Consider the following 16,398-nt stretch of genomic DNA (forward strand, 5'->3'; position numbering starts at 1 on the left):
TTCCAAGGTGCCTCTGGATGGGTTCGAACCACCAACCTTTTGGCTGGTAGTTGAGTACTTAAATGTTTGTATCACCCAGGAAAGCCCAAGGGGAAAGCAAGGGTCTGGAATCAGAGAGACCTGGGTCCCGAGCCGTTTCATTCTTTCCTAGTTCGTGACCTTAGTCAAGTTACTTCACTACTCTGACCCTCAGTTTCCTCTTCTAAAAACTGACACTGAGTAAATGAGATGCTATTCATGGAATGGCTCGCCCAGTGCCTGACAAAGACACTCAAAAAACTCTGTGTCTTTCCTCCAACCCCAGGGAGTATGGCCTCAACGTGTGTTCTCAGGAAACACATTCTTAATTAAATCCCCTCCAGAAAGAGCAGTCTGTCCAACCAGGGCTGTCCACCTGGGGCTGCTGGGCAAGAGGCTTCATCCCACAAGATACACGGAAGCCCTCTCAGCAAGCTTGGGTCTCCCCACAAAAGATCTGATTCTCAAAAGAACAGAGACACCCCCAACCTGCCCTTCCCAACAGGACTAAGAAATTGGTTCCCCTTTCCTGCTCCCCATCCACATATTAGCATCTGAGCCCAGCTCAGCCAGGTCACCCAGAGTTCCTTCTCCTTCATTCCCTGCCACTCTGTCTGCCGCTCTGAATCTCAGTGCTCAGAGAAATCAGCACTGGTGCTCTAGCAGGCCCGAGGGGCAGAGATGGTAGGGACAGGTTGGAGGGGGGAGGTACAGGAGCAGCATTTGGACCAGGGAGACAGGAAGGGTTGCTTTGGACTTAATCTTGGAAAAATCTGGGAGGACTTCCTTGAGGTGGTGTCTGTTCCTCTGGGCACTTTAATGGCAGACAGAAGTGCCTTGTTCAGGAGAAGACAGTGGCTGTGGGGAGCGGGAAGGGGTGTCAGCTTTGCAGGAAGGCAGAGACAAAGCTGGCTTGGCAGAGGTGTCTCTGGAGGTTGGGTGTGGCTGGCTGGAATATTGGAGAGGATCCAGCACCTACTGTGGTGGGTGAAGGAGCAGAGCAGCGGCAAGGAGGAGGGCCCCCTGCCAAGGCTGGGAAGGACAAGGCTGGTGGTACAAATGTGGGCCCAGCCCCAACCATGCCTTTTACTGCCTGTGAGTCCACCGGGCAAATAGCTCACCCCTCTGACTTCTATTTTTTTATCGTTTTATTATTATTATTATGGTAAATATATATGTAACAAAACATTCATCATTTCAACGTTCTTTGCCAGCTGCCAGCTGCCATCAAGTCGACTCTGACAGTCTAGGCACGTACAGCCAGGGACGATAATTATGTTCATCTTGTTATTCAACCATCGCCATTTTCCGTTTCCACATTTTTCCATCACTCTTAACCGAAGTTCAGTGTCCCCTAAGCAAGGAGTTCCCCTGTCACCATCCCTCCCACCCATCCCTGGTAACCATTAATAAGCCTGGCTCTCTATACACTTGCCAATTCTAGATATTTCACGTAAGTGGGATCATACATTTGTTCCATTTTCTCAAAAAAAAAAAAAAAAAGATGGGAATAATAAACCTTGATCCCCCCCAGTCATGAGGATCAAATGAGACAGGTGGGTGGGTGTGCCAGCGCAGTGCCAGCCATACGGAGGTGAGTCGATAAAATCAGTCGTTCACGAAATCGTTATTAGATACGCCCAGTTCTGTGCTAGCAGGAGCACTTGCGGTAGAGGCGATTTCAACGCATGGCTACCCCGCGTAGAGCTGCGCTCCGTACGGTTTTCAAGGCTGTGACCTTTGGGAAGCAGGTCACCAGGCCTTTCTTCCGAGGCAACTTTGGGTGTGTTTGAACCATCAACCTTTCAATTAGTAATTGAGCGCTTAACCATTTGTGCCACCCAGTGACTCTGTGCTAGGGGCCCTAAATTGCTCTGAGAAGGTCCCCAAGCCTCCATCCACTACTTCTACTGTCACCCCCTGGGGTGAACCAGAAGATCGAGTTTGCCTGAGCAGCACTGGGTTTGTCCCAGGCACCAGCCCTGGGCATCCCAAAGAATGAATTATGACCATTTAGGAAAGATGCCAAAGTGGAGGGAGAAATCAGCATGGGGGCCCTAGGCCTCCTCAGAGGTCAGAGATCAATCTAGACCCCAACAAGAAAAATTGGACCCACTCCAAGAGATATTTGCCAAAGGAAAACAAGTCTTTATTGCATGAACAGACACCGTGCGAATGAGCTGGGTTACACAACACTGTGTCCTCCACCTTCTATTCTAGAGGAAACAGGGGGTAAGCTGGAGGGATGATAGCAAGCATGTAAAGCCCCGAACTAGGAGGCAGAGGGACCTTCTGCAGAGGATCACTCTGTGAGAGCAGGGACTGGTGTTTGCTTTTCCAGCCCCTCAGGCCTGTCCTCTGCCCAACCTGGGAAGGGTGGGGTGGTGAGAGATGTTTCTCCTGCACTGGGCACTTAGATTTCTGTCTTTCGGGAAGGCACTATCTTCCCGTCCACTGACTCCTCTACATTGATGCGGACTTTGCTGCTGCTGCTGCTGCTGCCGCCACCACCACCTCCCAGGAAAGCTATAGAAAGAAGGAGAAAGCTTCAGAGCAGGGAAGCCTCCCCTCCCTCCCTCCCAAGGTGGCCAGAACCTTTACTGAGTTCCGGGAGAACTGGACCGCACCCCTGAGAATGGCCACTGGCCAGGAGGTCTGGAGCTGAATCTCTCATCCAAGAGATGGGTAGTGGCGGCAGCAGGTATACCTGGCGACAGGTGTGCCCAACAGTGAGCAATAATGGCAGGGTTTTTAAGCTGCACATGAACAGGGAGTCTTCCTGGGCATCTTACACAGTACGCACGTGAAAGGTGGGGCCTGAGGGAGAGACATGCCCTGGACAAAGCGTGCTCAACCTGGGAGGCTCTGAAAGTCTCCAGCCTCATTCCCACCTGGGGCCAGTACAGGGTCCTTTTGAGAAAGAGAGATTAACAGGAATGGGAGTGTTCCCACCCTACTGAAATGTTTGGCCTCCTTCTCCTTCCTCCCTATTCCAAGAGGAATGGTGGCTTCAACAGTGCCCCCCATCCCCTTGCCAAGAGAGTTAAGCCTTCTTACCTTCCCTGGTGCCAATGCCAGCCATCCTGAAAGAGAGAGGGATGCAGATGTATGCAAAGGGAAAAAGCTCAAGTCTCCCTAATGGAGGCCCCTGTGGGTGGCTAAATGGTCCTCCCCAGCCCCCATACCATCACCACCCCGCAGGACCGACTTCTCTAGGGGCTGGGACCTGCAGATAGCCCTTCCAAGCCTGCTATCCCCAAGTAGATAGATTCTGACCTATAGCAATGCTCCATCTATGTCGCACAGAGAATGGAACCAGCATTAAATTTTAGAGAGCATTAGCCGAACCTCTATCGTTTACAGAATAAACATAGGTCCAGACAGGTGAGATGACCTGCCCAAAGTGATACAGCCAAAGACCAGAGCCCAGAGGCCAGAACTCCTTACTCTTTACTCAGCTCTCTTTGCGCGGTAACACACTGCCAGTTGAGGGACACTCTACTATCCGTTCTAAATGAATCTCTACCCCAACCACAGTCCAGCCCCTGCCTTCCCTCCTTCCCTGTGCCCCACCCATACTTGGCATCCTGGCCCTCCAGTAGGCTGCGGTAGGTGGCGATCTCCTGCTCCAGCCGCGTCTTGATATCCAGCAGCATATTGTACTCCTGGTTCTGAGCCTCCATCTCCCAACGGAGCTCACTCAACTGGGTCTCCAGGCTGCTGATGAGCCCCTGGATCTGCTGCAGCTGTGTGGCGTAGCGGCACTCAATCTCTGCCAGGGAGTTCTCCAGGCCGGCTTTCTGGAGAGACAACAGATGGGTAGACACATCAGGCTGAATAAGAAGCCAGCAGAGGCAGGGGAGAAGAGAGGGACTGAGTGAGGTGCAGGCAACCACCCCTGAAGGGGCTTGAGAACTCCAAGGCTTAACTAGCCATGGAGGATGGGAGCGCCTGCCATGTCCCAAGACACTGGGATGCAGGTGGGTAACCCTACCGTGCTGAGTTGTGACTGCAGCTCGATCTCCAACCCCTGGAGAGTGCGTCGCAGGTCTGTGATCTCCGTCTTGCTGGTCTGGATCATTTCTGTGTTGGAAGCCACCTCCTTGTTCAGTTCCTCAGTCTGTGAATCACCCACAAGAGGAGTAAGCCTTATAGCATTCTCAGAGACCTGGAGAGCTGGAGTAGATCTGGAGGTTAGCCCACCTTGCTGAAAAACCAGGCCTCAGCATCCCGGCGGTTCTTCTCTGCCATGGCCTCGTATTGCTCCCGCATCTCAGCCAGCACACGGGTCAGGTCCACTCCTGGTGCTGCGTCCATCTCCACGTTGACCTGGCCAGCCAGCTGGCTGCCATACTCCTTCCTCTCCTGCAGGTGCAAGAAACCCATTTAGAAAGTGGGCAGAAGAGAGAGCCAAGGGTCTGGGGTCCTATATACCCATCCTGGCTCTGTCCCTAGCCCACCATGTGGACTTGGCACATTACTTCCCCTCGGGACCTCTGTTTCTCATTGATTGAAAATGATGGATCGATGGATGGATGGATGGAACCTTGATCACATGAGCCCCCCAGCTCTGAGGGTCTCTCTTCTGCTGTATGCCCTACCGAGGGGGAATCCTGACACAGCAGGGCTCTGTGCAAGCTTGTGAAGCAAATCAGAAGGACAGCAGTGCACACTGGCTGCCCTGACTGGCTGAGGGTCAGAGAAGAGGAATCTGGGTTCACCAGAGGATAGTGAATGAGGATAGCACCTTCCTCTCCACAGGGACCCCTGAATGGTGTATGTGGGTGGTACATTTCTAAACCACTAAGCCCTTTGGCCAACTATGAAGAAGTACCAGCTGTCCACTCTGCTCCCACCACCCCCAGCCCCTGCCCCACCCTCACCTCCTCATGGTTCTTCTTCAGGTAGGCCAGCTCCTCATTCAGACTCTCAATCTGCATTTCCAGGTCAGTCCTGGCCAGGGTCAGCTCATCCAGCACCCTGCGTAGGCCGTTAATGTCGGCCTCCACACTCTGGCGCAGGGCCAGCTCGTTCTCATACCTGGGAAGAATGAGAGCCAAAAGTAAGGAAGAGGAGGGGCCTGGGGTGCTTGAGTCAGGAGAGGGAGAGGAAGGGGGAATGTAGGAAGGGGAAAGGGAGGCAGGAGCTCACTTGAGTCTGAAGTCGTCCGCAGCCAGCCTGGCATTGTCGATCTCCAGGATGACACGGGAGTTGTTGATGCTGGCTGCCAGGATCTGTAGGAGATGGGGAGTTGGTGCCCAGAGGACCCCCTCCCCTCTTCCCTGCTGCTCTTTCAGTCCTACCCCCAAGGTTGGAGCCCTCACTGAGAATCTCCCCTCTGACACTATCTATTGAAGCCTGCAGGGTCCTGGAGCAGGGTCCACCTCACCCTGAGTGTCCATTACTTGATCTGGCCCCACGCCACCCTCCCTGAGACACTCGAAGGATTTTCCTCACTGTTTCTAGGACCTGGAAGACCACGGATAAATACTGCCTGGAATCCCCTGTGGGAACTGCCTGGCGGGGCATGGTGGAGTGGGGTGCTGTAGGCACTGACAATAGCCCTTCCAGGGGTACTCCACCAGCCTCCTCTGTGAACAGCTCATGGTCCACTGGCTCTTCTGCATACCTTGACAAAGCCCTGAAGCATTCGAGCCAGTGGGAACTTGGAGGACCACTACAGGAGGCCTTTTAGAGAGCAGGAAGCAGGACCCAGGCAGTGGACAGGTGAATGAGTGGGTGGCAGAGCCTGTAATGACTTTCCAGGTTTCCTAAGTTCCAACAGTTCTTTCGGCACTAAAGGGTTAGGTGGGAGGTCCTGGCATTTAGGGGCATGAAGCTACACGCAAGCACCATTCTTGCAAAGAAGTAATAGAACACCTTGTGCAGAATTTGGCAGGGTATGGGGGGCAGGGGTGGGGGTGGGGGGCTACTCTCTATAATTGCTCCCACTGGTGTCCCCACTGGTCCTGACCAGATTCCCGAGATCCTGCCGGCACTACCAAGTCAAGCGCCTGGAAAGCACCCTCTGCGTTCCAAGTTTGCTGAGGCTACACACCAGACAGTCATCGCCTGGGCAGGAAGGAAGCGATCTCCTCCAGTCACCAGTAACACTGCCCTCAGAGACGGTGCAGGGCACTGACACCTGCTCTCCTCTCTTCATATTCGAGGACTTACCTTGTCCCGGATCTCTTCGATGGTCTGGAAATAGTGGCTGTAGTCACGCTCTGGGCTGGTCGGGCTCTGCTTCTGATACCAGTCTCGGATCTTCACCTCCAGGTCGGCGTTGGCCTCCTCCAGGGCACGCACCTTGTCCAGGTAGGAGGCCAGGCGATCATTGAGGTTCTGCATGGTGATCTTCTCATTGCCAGAGAGGAGACCACCATCGCCACCACTAAAGTCACAAAAGCTACCACCGAAACCCCCACCAAAGCCACCTCCAAGGCCACCTCCAAACCCTCCACCAAAACCACCTGCCCCTCCACCAAAGCCACAGCTCATGCCACCCCCATAGCCCCCTCCCAACCCCAAGGAGACAAACCTAGTAGAAGAAGCCGAGATGCTACGGCCTCCACCTCCCCCATAGAGACTCCCCCCACCAAAGTAGCCTCCCCCAGCTTGGAAGGAAACTCCCCGGGTAGAGCCACCCCCAAAGGTGGAGGATGAGGTCTGCAGAAACGTGGTGCTCATGGCCAGGCAGCTATGCTGGGGAGTTCTTAGCAAGCACAGAGGACTGGCAGGAGGTGCAGGGCTGGGCAAGGCCGGAGCACTACGACTGTCACCCCCAGCCTGGGGCTCCTTATATACCCCTGGAGGAGGTTATGGGACCGTGTCTCCTCCCACAAAGAGAAGCCAACACCTCTGCGTTCCTGACAAACACAGCTGCCTGCACACCTCCACGGGCGGATGGGGCTGGTGCAAAGTTTTTCTTTTTCTTTTTTTTAATGCAACAAAACGAATGATTCAGAATTAGTGGTGTCTTGCCCCGGGCCGTGGTTTTAACAGGTGGATTACAGGTTCGTCTCTACACAGAGAGCACTCTATCCACCACACCTACCAAGGCTCTGCCCGAAGCTGTTAGAACAGCCTGGAGCAGCTAGGCCCTTGGCTGGGCTTCTCTGCTGTCCCCAGCCTAAGACCATCACCCCAAGATGGGAAGCTCCCCCTCTCTGTTTGGGGGTCCACTAAGTGTTCTCCCACTAACAGCATTATGCGTGAGTCTGCAGGGCTGGGGAGAGCGGTGGCCTCCAGGGATCAGTGGGCAGAGGCAGAGGGAGGAAGCAGGGGTCTTGGTGTCAGGCTGAGGACAGAATGGGGCATCTGGAGTCAAGTTCCAGCTGGGATGACCAGAGAGGCCAGCAACTGTCCTTTCCAAGATGGGGCAAATGGACACTCGCCCTGTCTATACTCCCTCCCCCACACACTGCTTCTGCAGCTTCCTCACCCCCCAGCCCCATGGCACTGGCACTCCCACAAAACCTAGCAGGCTCCGGGCTGACAAGGGGCTGATTGATAATCCCACCACCTGCCAACTGTACATGTCACTGAACCAGTGCTTGCTCCCAGAACACGTTGGGGCAAACCACTGCAGATAAGACTGGGGCAAGTTTCAGGAAGCCCCTGCCTCCTCCAGGAAAGGCATGTCCATGCTTAGCAGGGCCAGATTAACCCCTGTTTGTCCTGTCAAGCACTGCAGGGCTGGGGAGGGGCCGACCCAGAAGATTCTACTGTGCCTGAGCGTTGTGAGGAGGGAGGAGAAAGGGAGACAGTACTGAGAACTTGAGGTTTAGGCATCACTTCACAGAGGAGACTGAGACTGGAGTGGGAGATCGACCCCAAGAGTGCCCTTTTTCCTGCCCACCAGCTCAGGGGGCCCCGCTTTCCAGGGATACCTCATACCTGTGGGCAGTGCCACTGGGCAGCATGGCCCAGCACTCCAGGCTTACAGGAAGCCGGCAGGTGGAGCCGGAGCCAAGACTGGGCTAAGGGTCCGGAAGTGGGAGTCCTGGCTCAAGGCTACAGCAAGGTGAGGCGAATATGGCTTTGGAGTCCCTCAGGCCTGGTTTCAAATCCTGACTCCATCAATTACTTGTGAGACCTTGAACCCGTTACTTTTAAGTCTCAATTTCCTAGAGGGTGCACTCTCGGCTGTCACTTACAGGAAGCCCTGAGGCCCAGGAGCCCTCATCCTGCCTCCTTTTGACTCCCTAACTCTGAGGGACTGGTTGGTGGGATGAATGTCCAGTACCAGGGACTCCCGAGTACTCTCACCAGGAGGAGCTTTAGTCCGTGGGCATCGGAACATGCCCTGTGAGCCAAGAGGCTTAGCAGCATCACTCTTCCGTAGCCAGCTCCTATTGGACCATGTAGGGTGTTGTTATTGTTGCTGCAATAACAGTAATCCCTGGCTTCCACTGCATACTTCACAGTTTACAAGCCCTTGTGCATCCATTGCCTCCTCTAATCCACAAGACCCAGAGGATGATCCCTGTCCCTGTTGCAGAAGGAGTGACATTGGGGCTCAGAGAGGTCAAGCAATTTGTGCAAGGTGGCACAGCATGTAAGGGGCAGCACCATGACTAAAATATGTCTGACAGCCATTCAAACAAAAGGCAGGAAAAGAGAGTCACTTCACAGAGCCCAGATTCCTGCAGGGGAGCTGAGGGTGACGAGAGGGGGGCTGTGGGTGGCTGAGTGGGTGTGGCCTCCTCCTCTCCCAGCTTTTCATTGAGCCAGGCCCTGTTGAGTTCTGGGCCCAGACAGTACCGTATTGTGCTCATGGATGGGAGGATATTGTCTTTTCCTCTGAAAGAAAAATAATCAAACTCAGAGTCAGCCAGAGCTCATTTAAACCTCTGCAGACATTACAGCCCCAGCAATTAACACAGGAACGATTACTCTCCATCACCTCAGGGTTAGGGAGAGCTGGGCCCTGGCCGAGGCACAAGCTGTCCCCTTGCTGCCCTAGTCACAAATCCCTGGTTATGATCCAAACTCAGAGCCTCAAGCTCAAGGTCTGGGTGAGGCCCCAGGCCTGCTCGTTTGTACCAGGCAGTGATGGCTGGGTGGTTTGGTCCCAACCCAGGCTACAGCCCCAGGCCCTGCCCCAGGCATCCCGCCCAGGACGCTGTGCCAGTTTCTGTCCTTTGCCCACTGTAGCCTGACGGGCCATCTCTGGAGCTGGGTCTTCCCTCCTCTGGATAGGCAGGGCAGCCCAGTGGAAAGAGCCAGGTCTGGAATCCACCTTGGGATGTGACTCAACCTCTCTGAGCCCAGTTCCTGACTTGAAATTAGTTCATAAAAACTGATTCCAGTTATGGGGCCATCATGAGCATTTGATGGCAATGTGGGAAAGTGGTGTTGATAGGTGCCACCGAGTCGATTTTCAATTCACAATGACCCCGAGTGACAGGGTAAAACTGCCCCATAGGGTTTCTAATCTTCATGAAAGGGGATCACCAGCTCTTTCTCCCGCAGAGCCGGTGCATGAGTTCAAATCACCAACTTTCACTTAGCAGCCGAGTACTTAACCATTGCACCACCAAAACCGAAACCAAAGCCCTTGCTGTCAAGTTGATTTCAACTCATAGCGACCCTATAGGACAGAGTAGAACTGCCCCATAGGATTTCCAAGGAGCAACTGGTGGATTCGAACTGCCAACCTTTTGGTTAGGAGCTGAGTTCTTAACCACTGCACCACCAGGGCTCCTTACCACGAGGAGGGGGGCTCCATAAACATTAGAGCCCACACCCAGTTCCCCAAATCTCCAAGGAGAGGCCATGGCAGAGCACTGGACCCGGGGCCTGGAGACTTACCTTCAAATTCCTCTTTTCTCATTTATTAGGTGTGTGGCCTTGGGTAACCATCCCTCCTCTCTCTGCCTTAGTCTACCAATTGAGGAAATGGAAATAACTCCTCCCCAGTCTGACTCACAGGGCTGGAGGGAGCTGACCCACAGGAAATGCTTTGCAAACTGCCAAGTGGTCATGATGACCAGTAGGGGAAAGACCCCACCTCATACTTCTCTCTCCCCCACATCCCAGCCTCCTTGGTCTGGACAAGGCTTTGGTCAACAGAGCATCCCAGCTTCTGTCTCCTCAGTCACAGCTCTGAGACCAAGACAGAAAAGTGTTCCCCCTTGTTCCCCTTCCCCCAACACACACAAAGGAAGGCTTCATTCCTGACACCCAGACCTGCTACCCAGTCACCTGCTTCACCTGTGTGGGCCCATACCCCACCCCACAGCCACATCCCAGGGGCCCCACAGGCACAGGGGAGGGTTTCAGTTGTGACAGAGGAGGCTTTCATGGGTAGGGGACAAATACCTCCGGGCAGTCCCAGCCTGGAGGGTGCGGCAGACCTCTGGCCTCCAGTTCCACAGCTTTCTGGGAACTTAGGTGAGAGAACGAGGCTTGTGGGTGCTGGGGACAGAGCAGGGGATGGGAGCAGGGAGAAGCGGCTTCTGGCCCAGGGCGGCAGCAGGGAGAGAACCTGGCCTCACAGGTTCCTATCTGCCCCTCACCAGCTGTGTGATTTGGAGCAAGCAAATGAACGCTCTGAGGCCCACAGGCTTAGCACTTTGTGTGACAGCTCATAGGCCTCCTTAGCCTTCCAACAGCCCCCATGAGGGACAAGGAAGTGACACTGGTATCCCTCACTTGTCCCCTCCCTCACAGGGTTGGCCTGCTCTTACAGAGCTGTGGGGCCCTGACTCAGCCTGAACCTCTCAGCCAGGGGGAAGAGGGACTTCTTTATGGGCCTCTCACTTACCTTTAATTGTCCTCAGTTCTTGGCAGCTGCACCGTAAACCACAGGGACAGGACCATACCCACCCCAGGGCAGTGTTGTACCAGGAAGCTGGGGCTTGTGTTCCTTTGCTGGTGCAGGGTGGCCCTGGGCAAGCTCAGGTTGGGGGTCTGTGTGGGAGGTCTGAGTCACAGCTGGGTCCCATTCCAGCCTCTGGGCCCAGGCATAGGCTGGTGGGCATCAGGGGCTTAAGAGGGTGCCCCAAATTGATGAATGTGCTAGTGCAGGCACACAGGACCCCCCTCCAGCTTGCTCACAGCAGGGTGCCTGTCCCCATTACTCTGGCTCTGACTCAAAACCCCAGCCAGTTCCTCCTTCAGCAAAGTGAAGAAATGTGTCAGAAAAAAACAACCCCAGGGGATCCCAGCCCTGGGCCTTCACACCTGAGCAAGAGTGGAATGTACTCAGAGGATCTGGCACGAGTGGTGTCAACCCTGGGAGACCACCTGGGCAGGTGTGGCACAGTGGGTGGGCTAAGAATCAGGAAACCTAGCTTCTAGTGCTGGCTCTGCCATGTACTCTCTGTGGCTTTGGACAAGTTACTTAACCTCTCTGAGCCCATTTCTTGATCTATAAGATGCAGCTCAAACTAACTGCCTCTAAGGGTTGTTTTGATTAAATAGCACATAGTAGTCAATAAAAGTCAATTCCACACATGTAGTCACCAACTCTCAGGAGAGCACAATGGAAAAAAAAACCAAATCTGCAAGCAAAAACCATCCCATCTTTGCCATGTGCTGGATATAGTATATTATATAAAAAATACAACCAACCATTTCACCTTTCTAAGCCTTAGTTTACCCCTCTGTAAAATGGGTACACTGCTTATTTCAGAGTTGTCGTAAGGAACAGGTTAGATAAATGAAGACCACTGCAAACAGGAATTACAGGAACAGTATGTGAGTGCACTCCCTTCCCTTTCCTGGGACAGGATGGACCTTGGTCCAAATAAAATCTAACTAGAGCCAAGGCCTGGTCCACCCCATGGGCTGAAAGAACAAACCAAATGTCTTTCCATAAAGTTTTATTGGCAGTTCTGGGGGAAGAAACAGGGTCAAGGGTTCCTTCCCTTCTCTACCCCTGCCCGGAGGGATCCCTCTGCAGGAGGGCAGGAAGCCCAGGACTCAGTAGGCCTTGATGAGGGGCAGGGCATCCTGGCCCTCGAGCAGACTGCGGTAGGTGGCAATCTCCTGCTCCAGCCGTGATTTGATCCCCAAGAGCTGCTGGTACTCCTGATTCTGCCGCTCGGTGTCAGCACGCACTTCGCTCAGCTGGGCCTCAATACTGCTGATGAGCGCCTGGATCTGCGCCAGCTTGGCCCCGAAGCGGGCCTCCGTTTCCGCCAGCGTGCCTTCCAGGGCAGCTTTCTGAGGGCAGGAAAAAGGAGGACCATGACTCTGCAGAGCCCTGTCCCCAAAGAAGGCACAGCCACCCCACCACGAGGCTCCCACGGGGTCTGGGGCACATACCATGCTCAGCTGTGACTGTAGCTCAATCTCCAGGCCCTGGAGCTTGGGCCGCAGGTCAGTCACCTCCGTCTTGCTGATCTGGAGTTGTTCTGTGTGGACAGCGACCTGCCGGTCCAGCTCCTCGGTCTACAACAAGCGGAGGGAGGAACAGGCATTCAGACAGACCTTTGGCTGCGGGGGCAAGGGGCATCAAGCCCTCTCTCCTTGCCCCCTCCCCAAGGGCACCTGCTTCCCCTCCATACCCGGCTGATAAACCAGGCTTCAGCATCCTTCCGGTTCTTCTCGGCCATGACCTCATATTGGTTTCTCATGTCGGTCAGGATCTTGGCAAGGTCGATGCCCGGAGCAGAATCCACCTCCACACTGACCTGGCCACCCACCTGGCCCCTCAGGACACTGATTTCCTGGAAAGACAGAAGAGATGGGCATGTCAGGACCCTGAGCCTACTGGGCCTGGGCCAGGTCACCCTCCTCCCCTGGCTCAGCCCAGGCCAGATGGGACTGGTTCTCAGGTGTAGACCCAGGAGCCACCACTGTGGAATAAGCTGGGTCACCACGCTCCCCTGCTGGAACCCCAGGAGCCATGCCGAGGGTGCAGCAAGTATAGCCAAGCTCAGGGAATCCAGGGTAGAAAAATGTCCTCAGCCCTGGGAAGCTGGGGCAGGATGGGAAGGCCCAGCCTAAAACTCACTTCCTCATGGTTCTTCTTCAAGTAGGCCAGCTCCTCCTTCAGGCCTTCGATCTGCATCTCCAGGTCGGTCCTGGCCAGGGTCAGCTCATCCAGCACCCTGCGCAGGCCGTTGATGTCGGCTTCCACGCTCAGACGCAGGGCCTGCTCCGTCTCAAATCTTTCAGAAGAAACAGGTGCAGCCAGACCAGGTTACCCCTGTACCTCTGAGGACGACCCCACCTCCCAGAGTTCAGAAATCCATGGGGGCGGTTTCTCCAGGCCAGCTGGGGTGGGTGAGGTAGAGTCCAGACCCCACTGCGCTGAGCCCCACACGGGCCTGGGATTGGCCCTCACCCTGCCCTGGCTCCCGGATGCCCCCAGTGCAGACACTCACTTAGTCCGGAAGTCATCTGCAGCCAGACGGGCATTGTCGATCTGTAGGACAATCTTGGAGTTTTCAATGGTGGCAGCAAGAATCTGGAAGGCAGCAAGCAAGAGGTTGGCACCCGTTCAGCATATAAACACTGCGCACCCACTTTCTTCCCAGAGGAAAGAGAGGAGTAAATGAATATACCCCCCCATTCCCTAGACACCAGGGCCCCTGGCACCCATCGGCTGCCCATTGGCCTGCTCTCTGGGTGGCTGTGGACTCCACGCCCAGGAGCTGGATCAAGAGCAAGTGCCGCCTGGGAGGCAGGGGCTGGCCAACGGGGAGGTGTATGGTGAGGGGAGGACAGAAGGATAGCCTAGGGAGAGACCTGTGCCCAGGGACACTTGCATGCCCTTAAGGGAGGCAACCTCTAGTGATCTATAAACCCAACGCAGGGAAGCAAGGGGGGAACGGGGCAAGGGCAGCATCAAGGGCTTACTTCTTTGTTGGCACTCCCCCCTTAAGCCACATTCTGCCCTCAGGGAAGAAAATTCCATTTTTTGAGCATCAAAGTGGTGTAATGGTTAAGTGTTATGGCTGCTAACCAAAAGGTTAACAGTTCAAATCCAACAGGGGCTCCTTGCAAACTCTGTGGGGCAGTTCTACTCTGTCCTATAGGGTCACTATGAGTTGAAATCAACTCGACAGCAACAGGTTTGGTTTTGGTTATTATATCCCAGGCACTTTGCACCTCATCTTCCAGCCTATGGAACTTCACTGCCAGGTCAGTGGATACTCCTATTTTAAAGAAAAGGAAACTGAAATTCAGGGTACTTTGTCCAAGTTCACCTCACTAGTAAACGGCAGGGCGAGATTTGACCACAGTGCTCTCGGACCTGAGGGGGCCTATTGGCATCATCCAGCCTATCATCGATTAGTGTTCTTAGATACTTAGGTTCCAAAGAGCCAGTCGTGACTCATTAGTTAATGTACCGGGTGATGGTCTGCATCAGTTTTTGTTTGCCTGTTTGTTTGTTTTGTTCTGTTTTCTGCATCATTTTTTTAACAAAAAAAGGGCCAGAAATATAAAATATCGGAGGGCATCACCCACTGTAGAATGAGAATTGTTTCAAGACTTTTGCCTCCATTGTGTGTGTGATAGAGCAACGATAAATGTGTGAGTGTGCACAGTAAAACTTCTTTCTTACTGGAGGTAACAGTTTTAAAAGTGTGTGAAGCACTCTTCTAGTTGGCTGTTTCTATCTCGGCTCTCCTCACTTTCCCCTGGGTCTGTTCTTATCCCAGGCACCCAGCCCCGGGCCCGGTGCCTGCTGGGCCATGGGAAATGTTGCTGGGAACTGCCTGTTCAGACATCCAGCAGGGGGGTGGTTAAATATCCCACTGGCTCCTGATACATTTCTTCAGGACACAGCTCTTCCCTGTAGGCGGTGACCAAGCCCACCCCTGACGCCCCTTAAGATACAGGTTTAAGAACCTGTGGCTCTGACTCCTGGAATCCAGCCCAGGGCTCCCCACCCCACAGGTCAGACAGCCCCTGCTGCACCTGGTTCTCCCCAACAGAGGTCTTCACAGAAAAGGACCCGCGGCCTCTGCAAAGTCCCTTCTTTACCCTGCCCAGGGGCCACAGCTGGCCTCTCCCATTCTCCGAGCGCCTCTTAGGCCCAGCATGGCCCCCTGGGCAGCGGAGGAGGGGCTTTGGCCTGACGCTGATGGAAGCCGACCCAGCAGGCCAGAGAAAAGGAATACAGAGACCTCACACCGGGGACTGCAGGGAGCCCGTCAGGCCCGGGAGGGGGGAGGAGGGAGCCCTAACTCTTGCATCTCCCTGTTGCTGCCGCGGCCTCTGGCCTGGCCACTGAGCAGACCACACGCGCGCCCCATCTCCTCCCACTCCTAGCACCCCCTTTCCTCAGCCTCACCGGCCCCGCCCCCCGCCTTCTACAGGCCCCACCCACCTACCCCGCCCGCCCAAGTCCCCGCCCCTCCCAGCCACCCGGTCCTCACTCCCTGCCCTCCCTCCTCCCGTGCTGTCCCTCCCCTGCCCCCAGCTCTCCGCCCCGCCCTGCGGGCACTCCCACTCCCTAACGGGCTCCTTCCCGCCCCGCTCCGGCCTCGCCCGGCCCGCGGGGCTGGGTTTCCCCGACGGCAGGTGCACTTGCCGCGGCCCGACAAGTGCCCACCTTGTCCCGCAGATCATCGATGGTCTGGTAGTACTGGCTGTAGTCGCGGGAGGGCCCGGGGCCCTGCTTCTGGTACCAGTCGCGGATCTTCACCTCCAGCTCGCCGTTGGCCTCCTCCAGGGCGCGCACCTTGGCCAGGTAGGAAGCCAGGCGGTCGTTGAGGTTCTGCATGGTGAACTTCTCATTGCCCGCCAGCAGCCCGTCGGACACGGCCAGGGCGCCCGCATAGCCGCCGCCATAGCCCCCGGAGGCGGACGAGGACACGAAGCGGGCGGACGACACCGACACGCCGCGGCCGCCCGAGCCCCCGTGGATGCTGGGCGCGCGGAAGGCACCGCCCCCACTAAAGCGCACGGAGCCGCCGCCCAGGCCCCCGAAGGACGAGGTGGCGGACGACTGGCGATAGCTGTAAGAAGTCATGGCGAAACGGAGGATGCAGAAGTCGCTGGCCCTAGGAGCTGCGGTCGGCAGGAGGAGTGGCGAGGCCCTCACCTGGCGCCTTTTATGCCCCGGCGGGCTGAAAGGGGGAGGGGGAATGGTGTCAGAGGCGGACATCTGAGCCCCGAGGAATTCGCAGGCTCCTGTGTGCAAATATGGGCCCTCTCCCCATTGGCCAGTGGCTGGCGGCTCTGCCCCAACTCACCCCTCCCAGAGATTAGAGGCCCCTGCCCTCCGCAAGAGCTGACCCCACCTACCCCAGCACACACCCATCACATTCTGGATCCCTCCCTCCTCCCCCGGAATTCCCATTCTGACCTTCACCCATTAAGAAGCCCAGAGTTTGTCACCCCACAAGAATTACAGGCCCCTTGAGATTTTTTTGGGGGGGGGGAGGGGGTTGAGATTATACTCCCACACCACCT

General features: G+C 55.4%; 1 protein-coding gene across 3 annotated transcripts; it reads right to left on the minus strand.

Moving 5' to 3' along the window:
- Positions 1–2,153: 2,153 nt before the first annotated feature.
- LOC126062077 (keratin, type I cytoskeletal 19) lies at positions 2,154–16,136 on the minus strand. 3 transcript variants are annotated; one of them, XM_049859156.1, is made up of 10 exons: positions 15,746–16,136; positions 6,666–6,687; positions 6,196–6,491; positions 5,170–5,252; positions 4,902–5,058; positions 4,222–4,383; positions 4,013–4,138; positions 3,598–3,818; positions 3,076–3,101; positions 2,154–2,544 (listed from the first exon to the last, which is right to left on the minus strand). In XM_049859156.1, exons 1-10 carry the CDS (start codon positions 16,088–16,090, stop codon positions 2,432–2,434), a joined length of 1,551 nt encoding a protein of 516 aa, XP_049715113.1. In that variant the 5' UTR covers positions 16,091–16,136; the 3' UTR covers positions 2,154–2,431. The 3 variants fall into 3 exon arrangements, with proteins under 3 accessions (XP_049715113.1, XP_049715112.1, XP_049715111.1); XM_049859155.1 differs by lacking the exons at positions 2,154–2,544; positions 15,746–16,136 and adding an exon at positions 2,656–2,928 and having other exon boundaries at positions 6,196–6,774; XM_049859154.1 differs by lacking the exons at positions 2,154–2,544; positions 3,076–3,101; positions 3,598–3,818; ... (4 more) ...; positions 6,196–6,491; positions 6,666–6,687 and adding exons at positions 11,839–12,192; positions 12,295–12,420; positions 12,537–12,698; positions 12,986–13,142; positions 13,359–13,441 and having other exon boundaries at positions 15,536–16,026.
- Positions 16,137–16,398: the final 262 nt, after the last annotated feature.

Source organism: Elephas maximus, chromosome 19 (genome assembly GCF_024166365.1).
Source record: "Elephas maximus indicus isolate mEleMax1 chromosome 19, mEleMax1 primary haplotype, whole genome shotgun sequence".
Lineage (NCBI taxonomy): Eukaryota > Metazoa > Chordata > Mammalia > Proboscidea > Elephantidae > Elephas > Elephas maximus.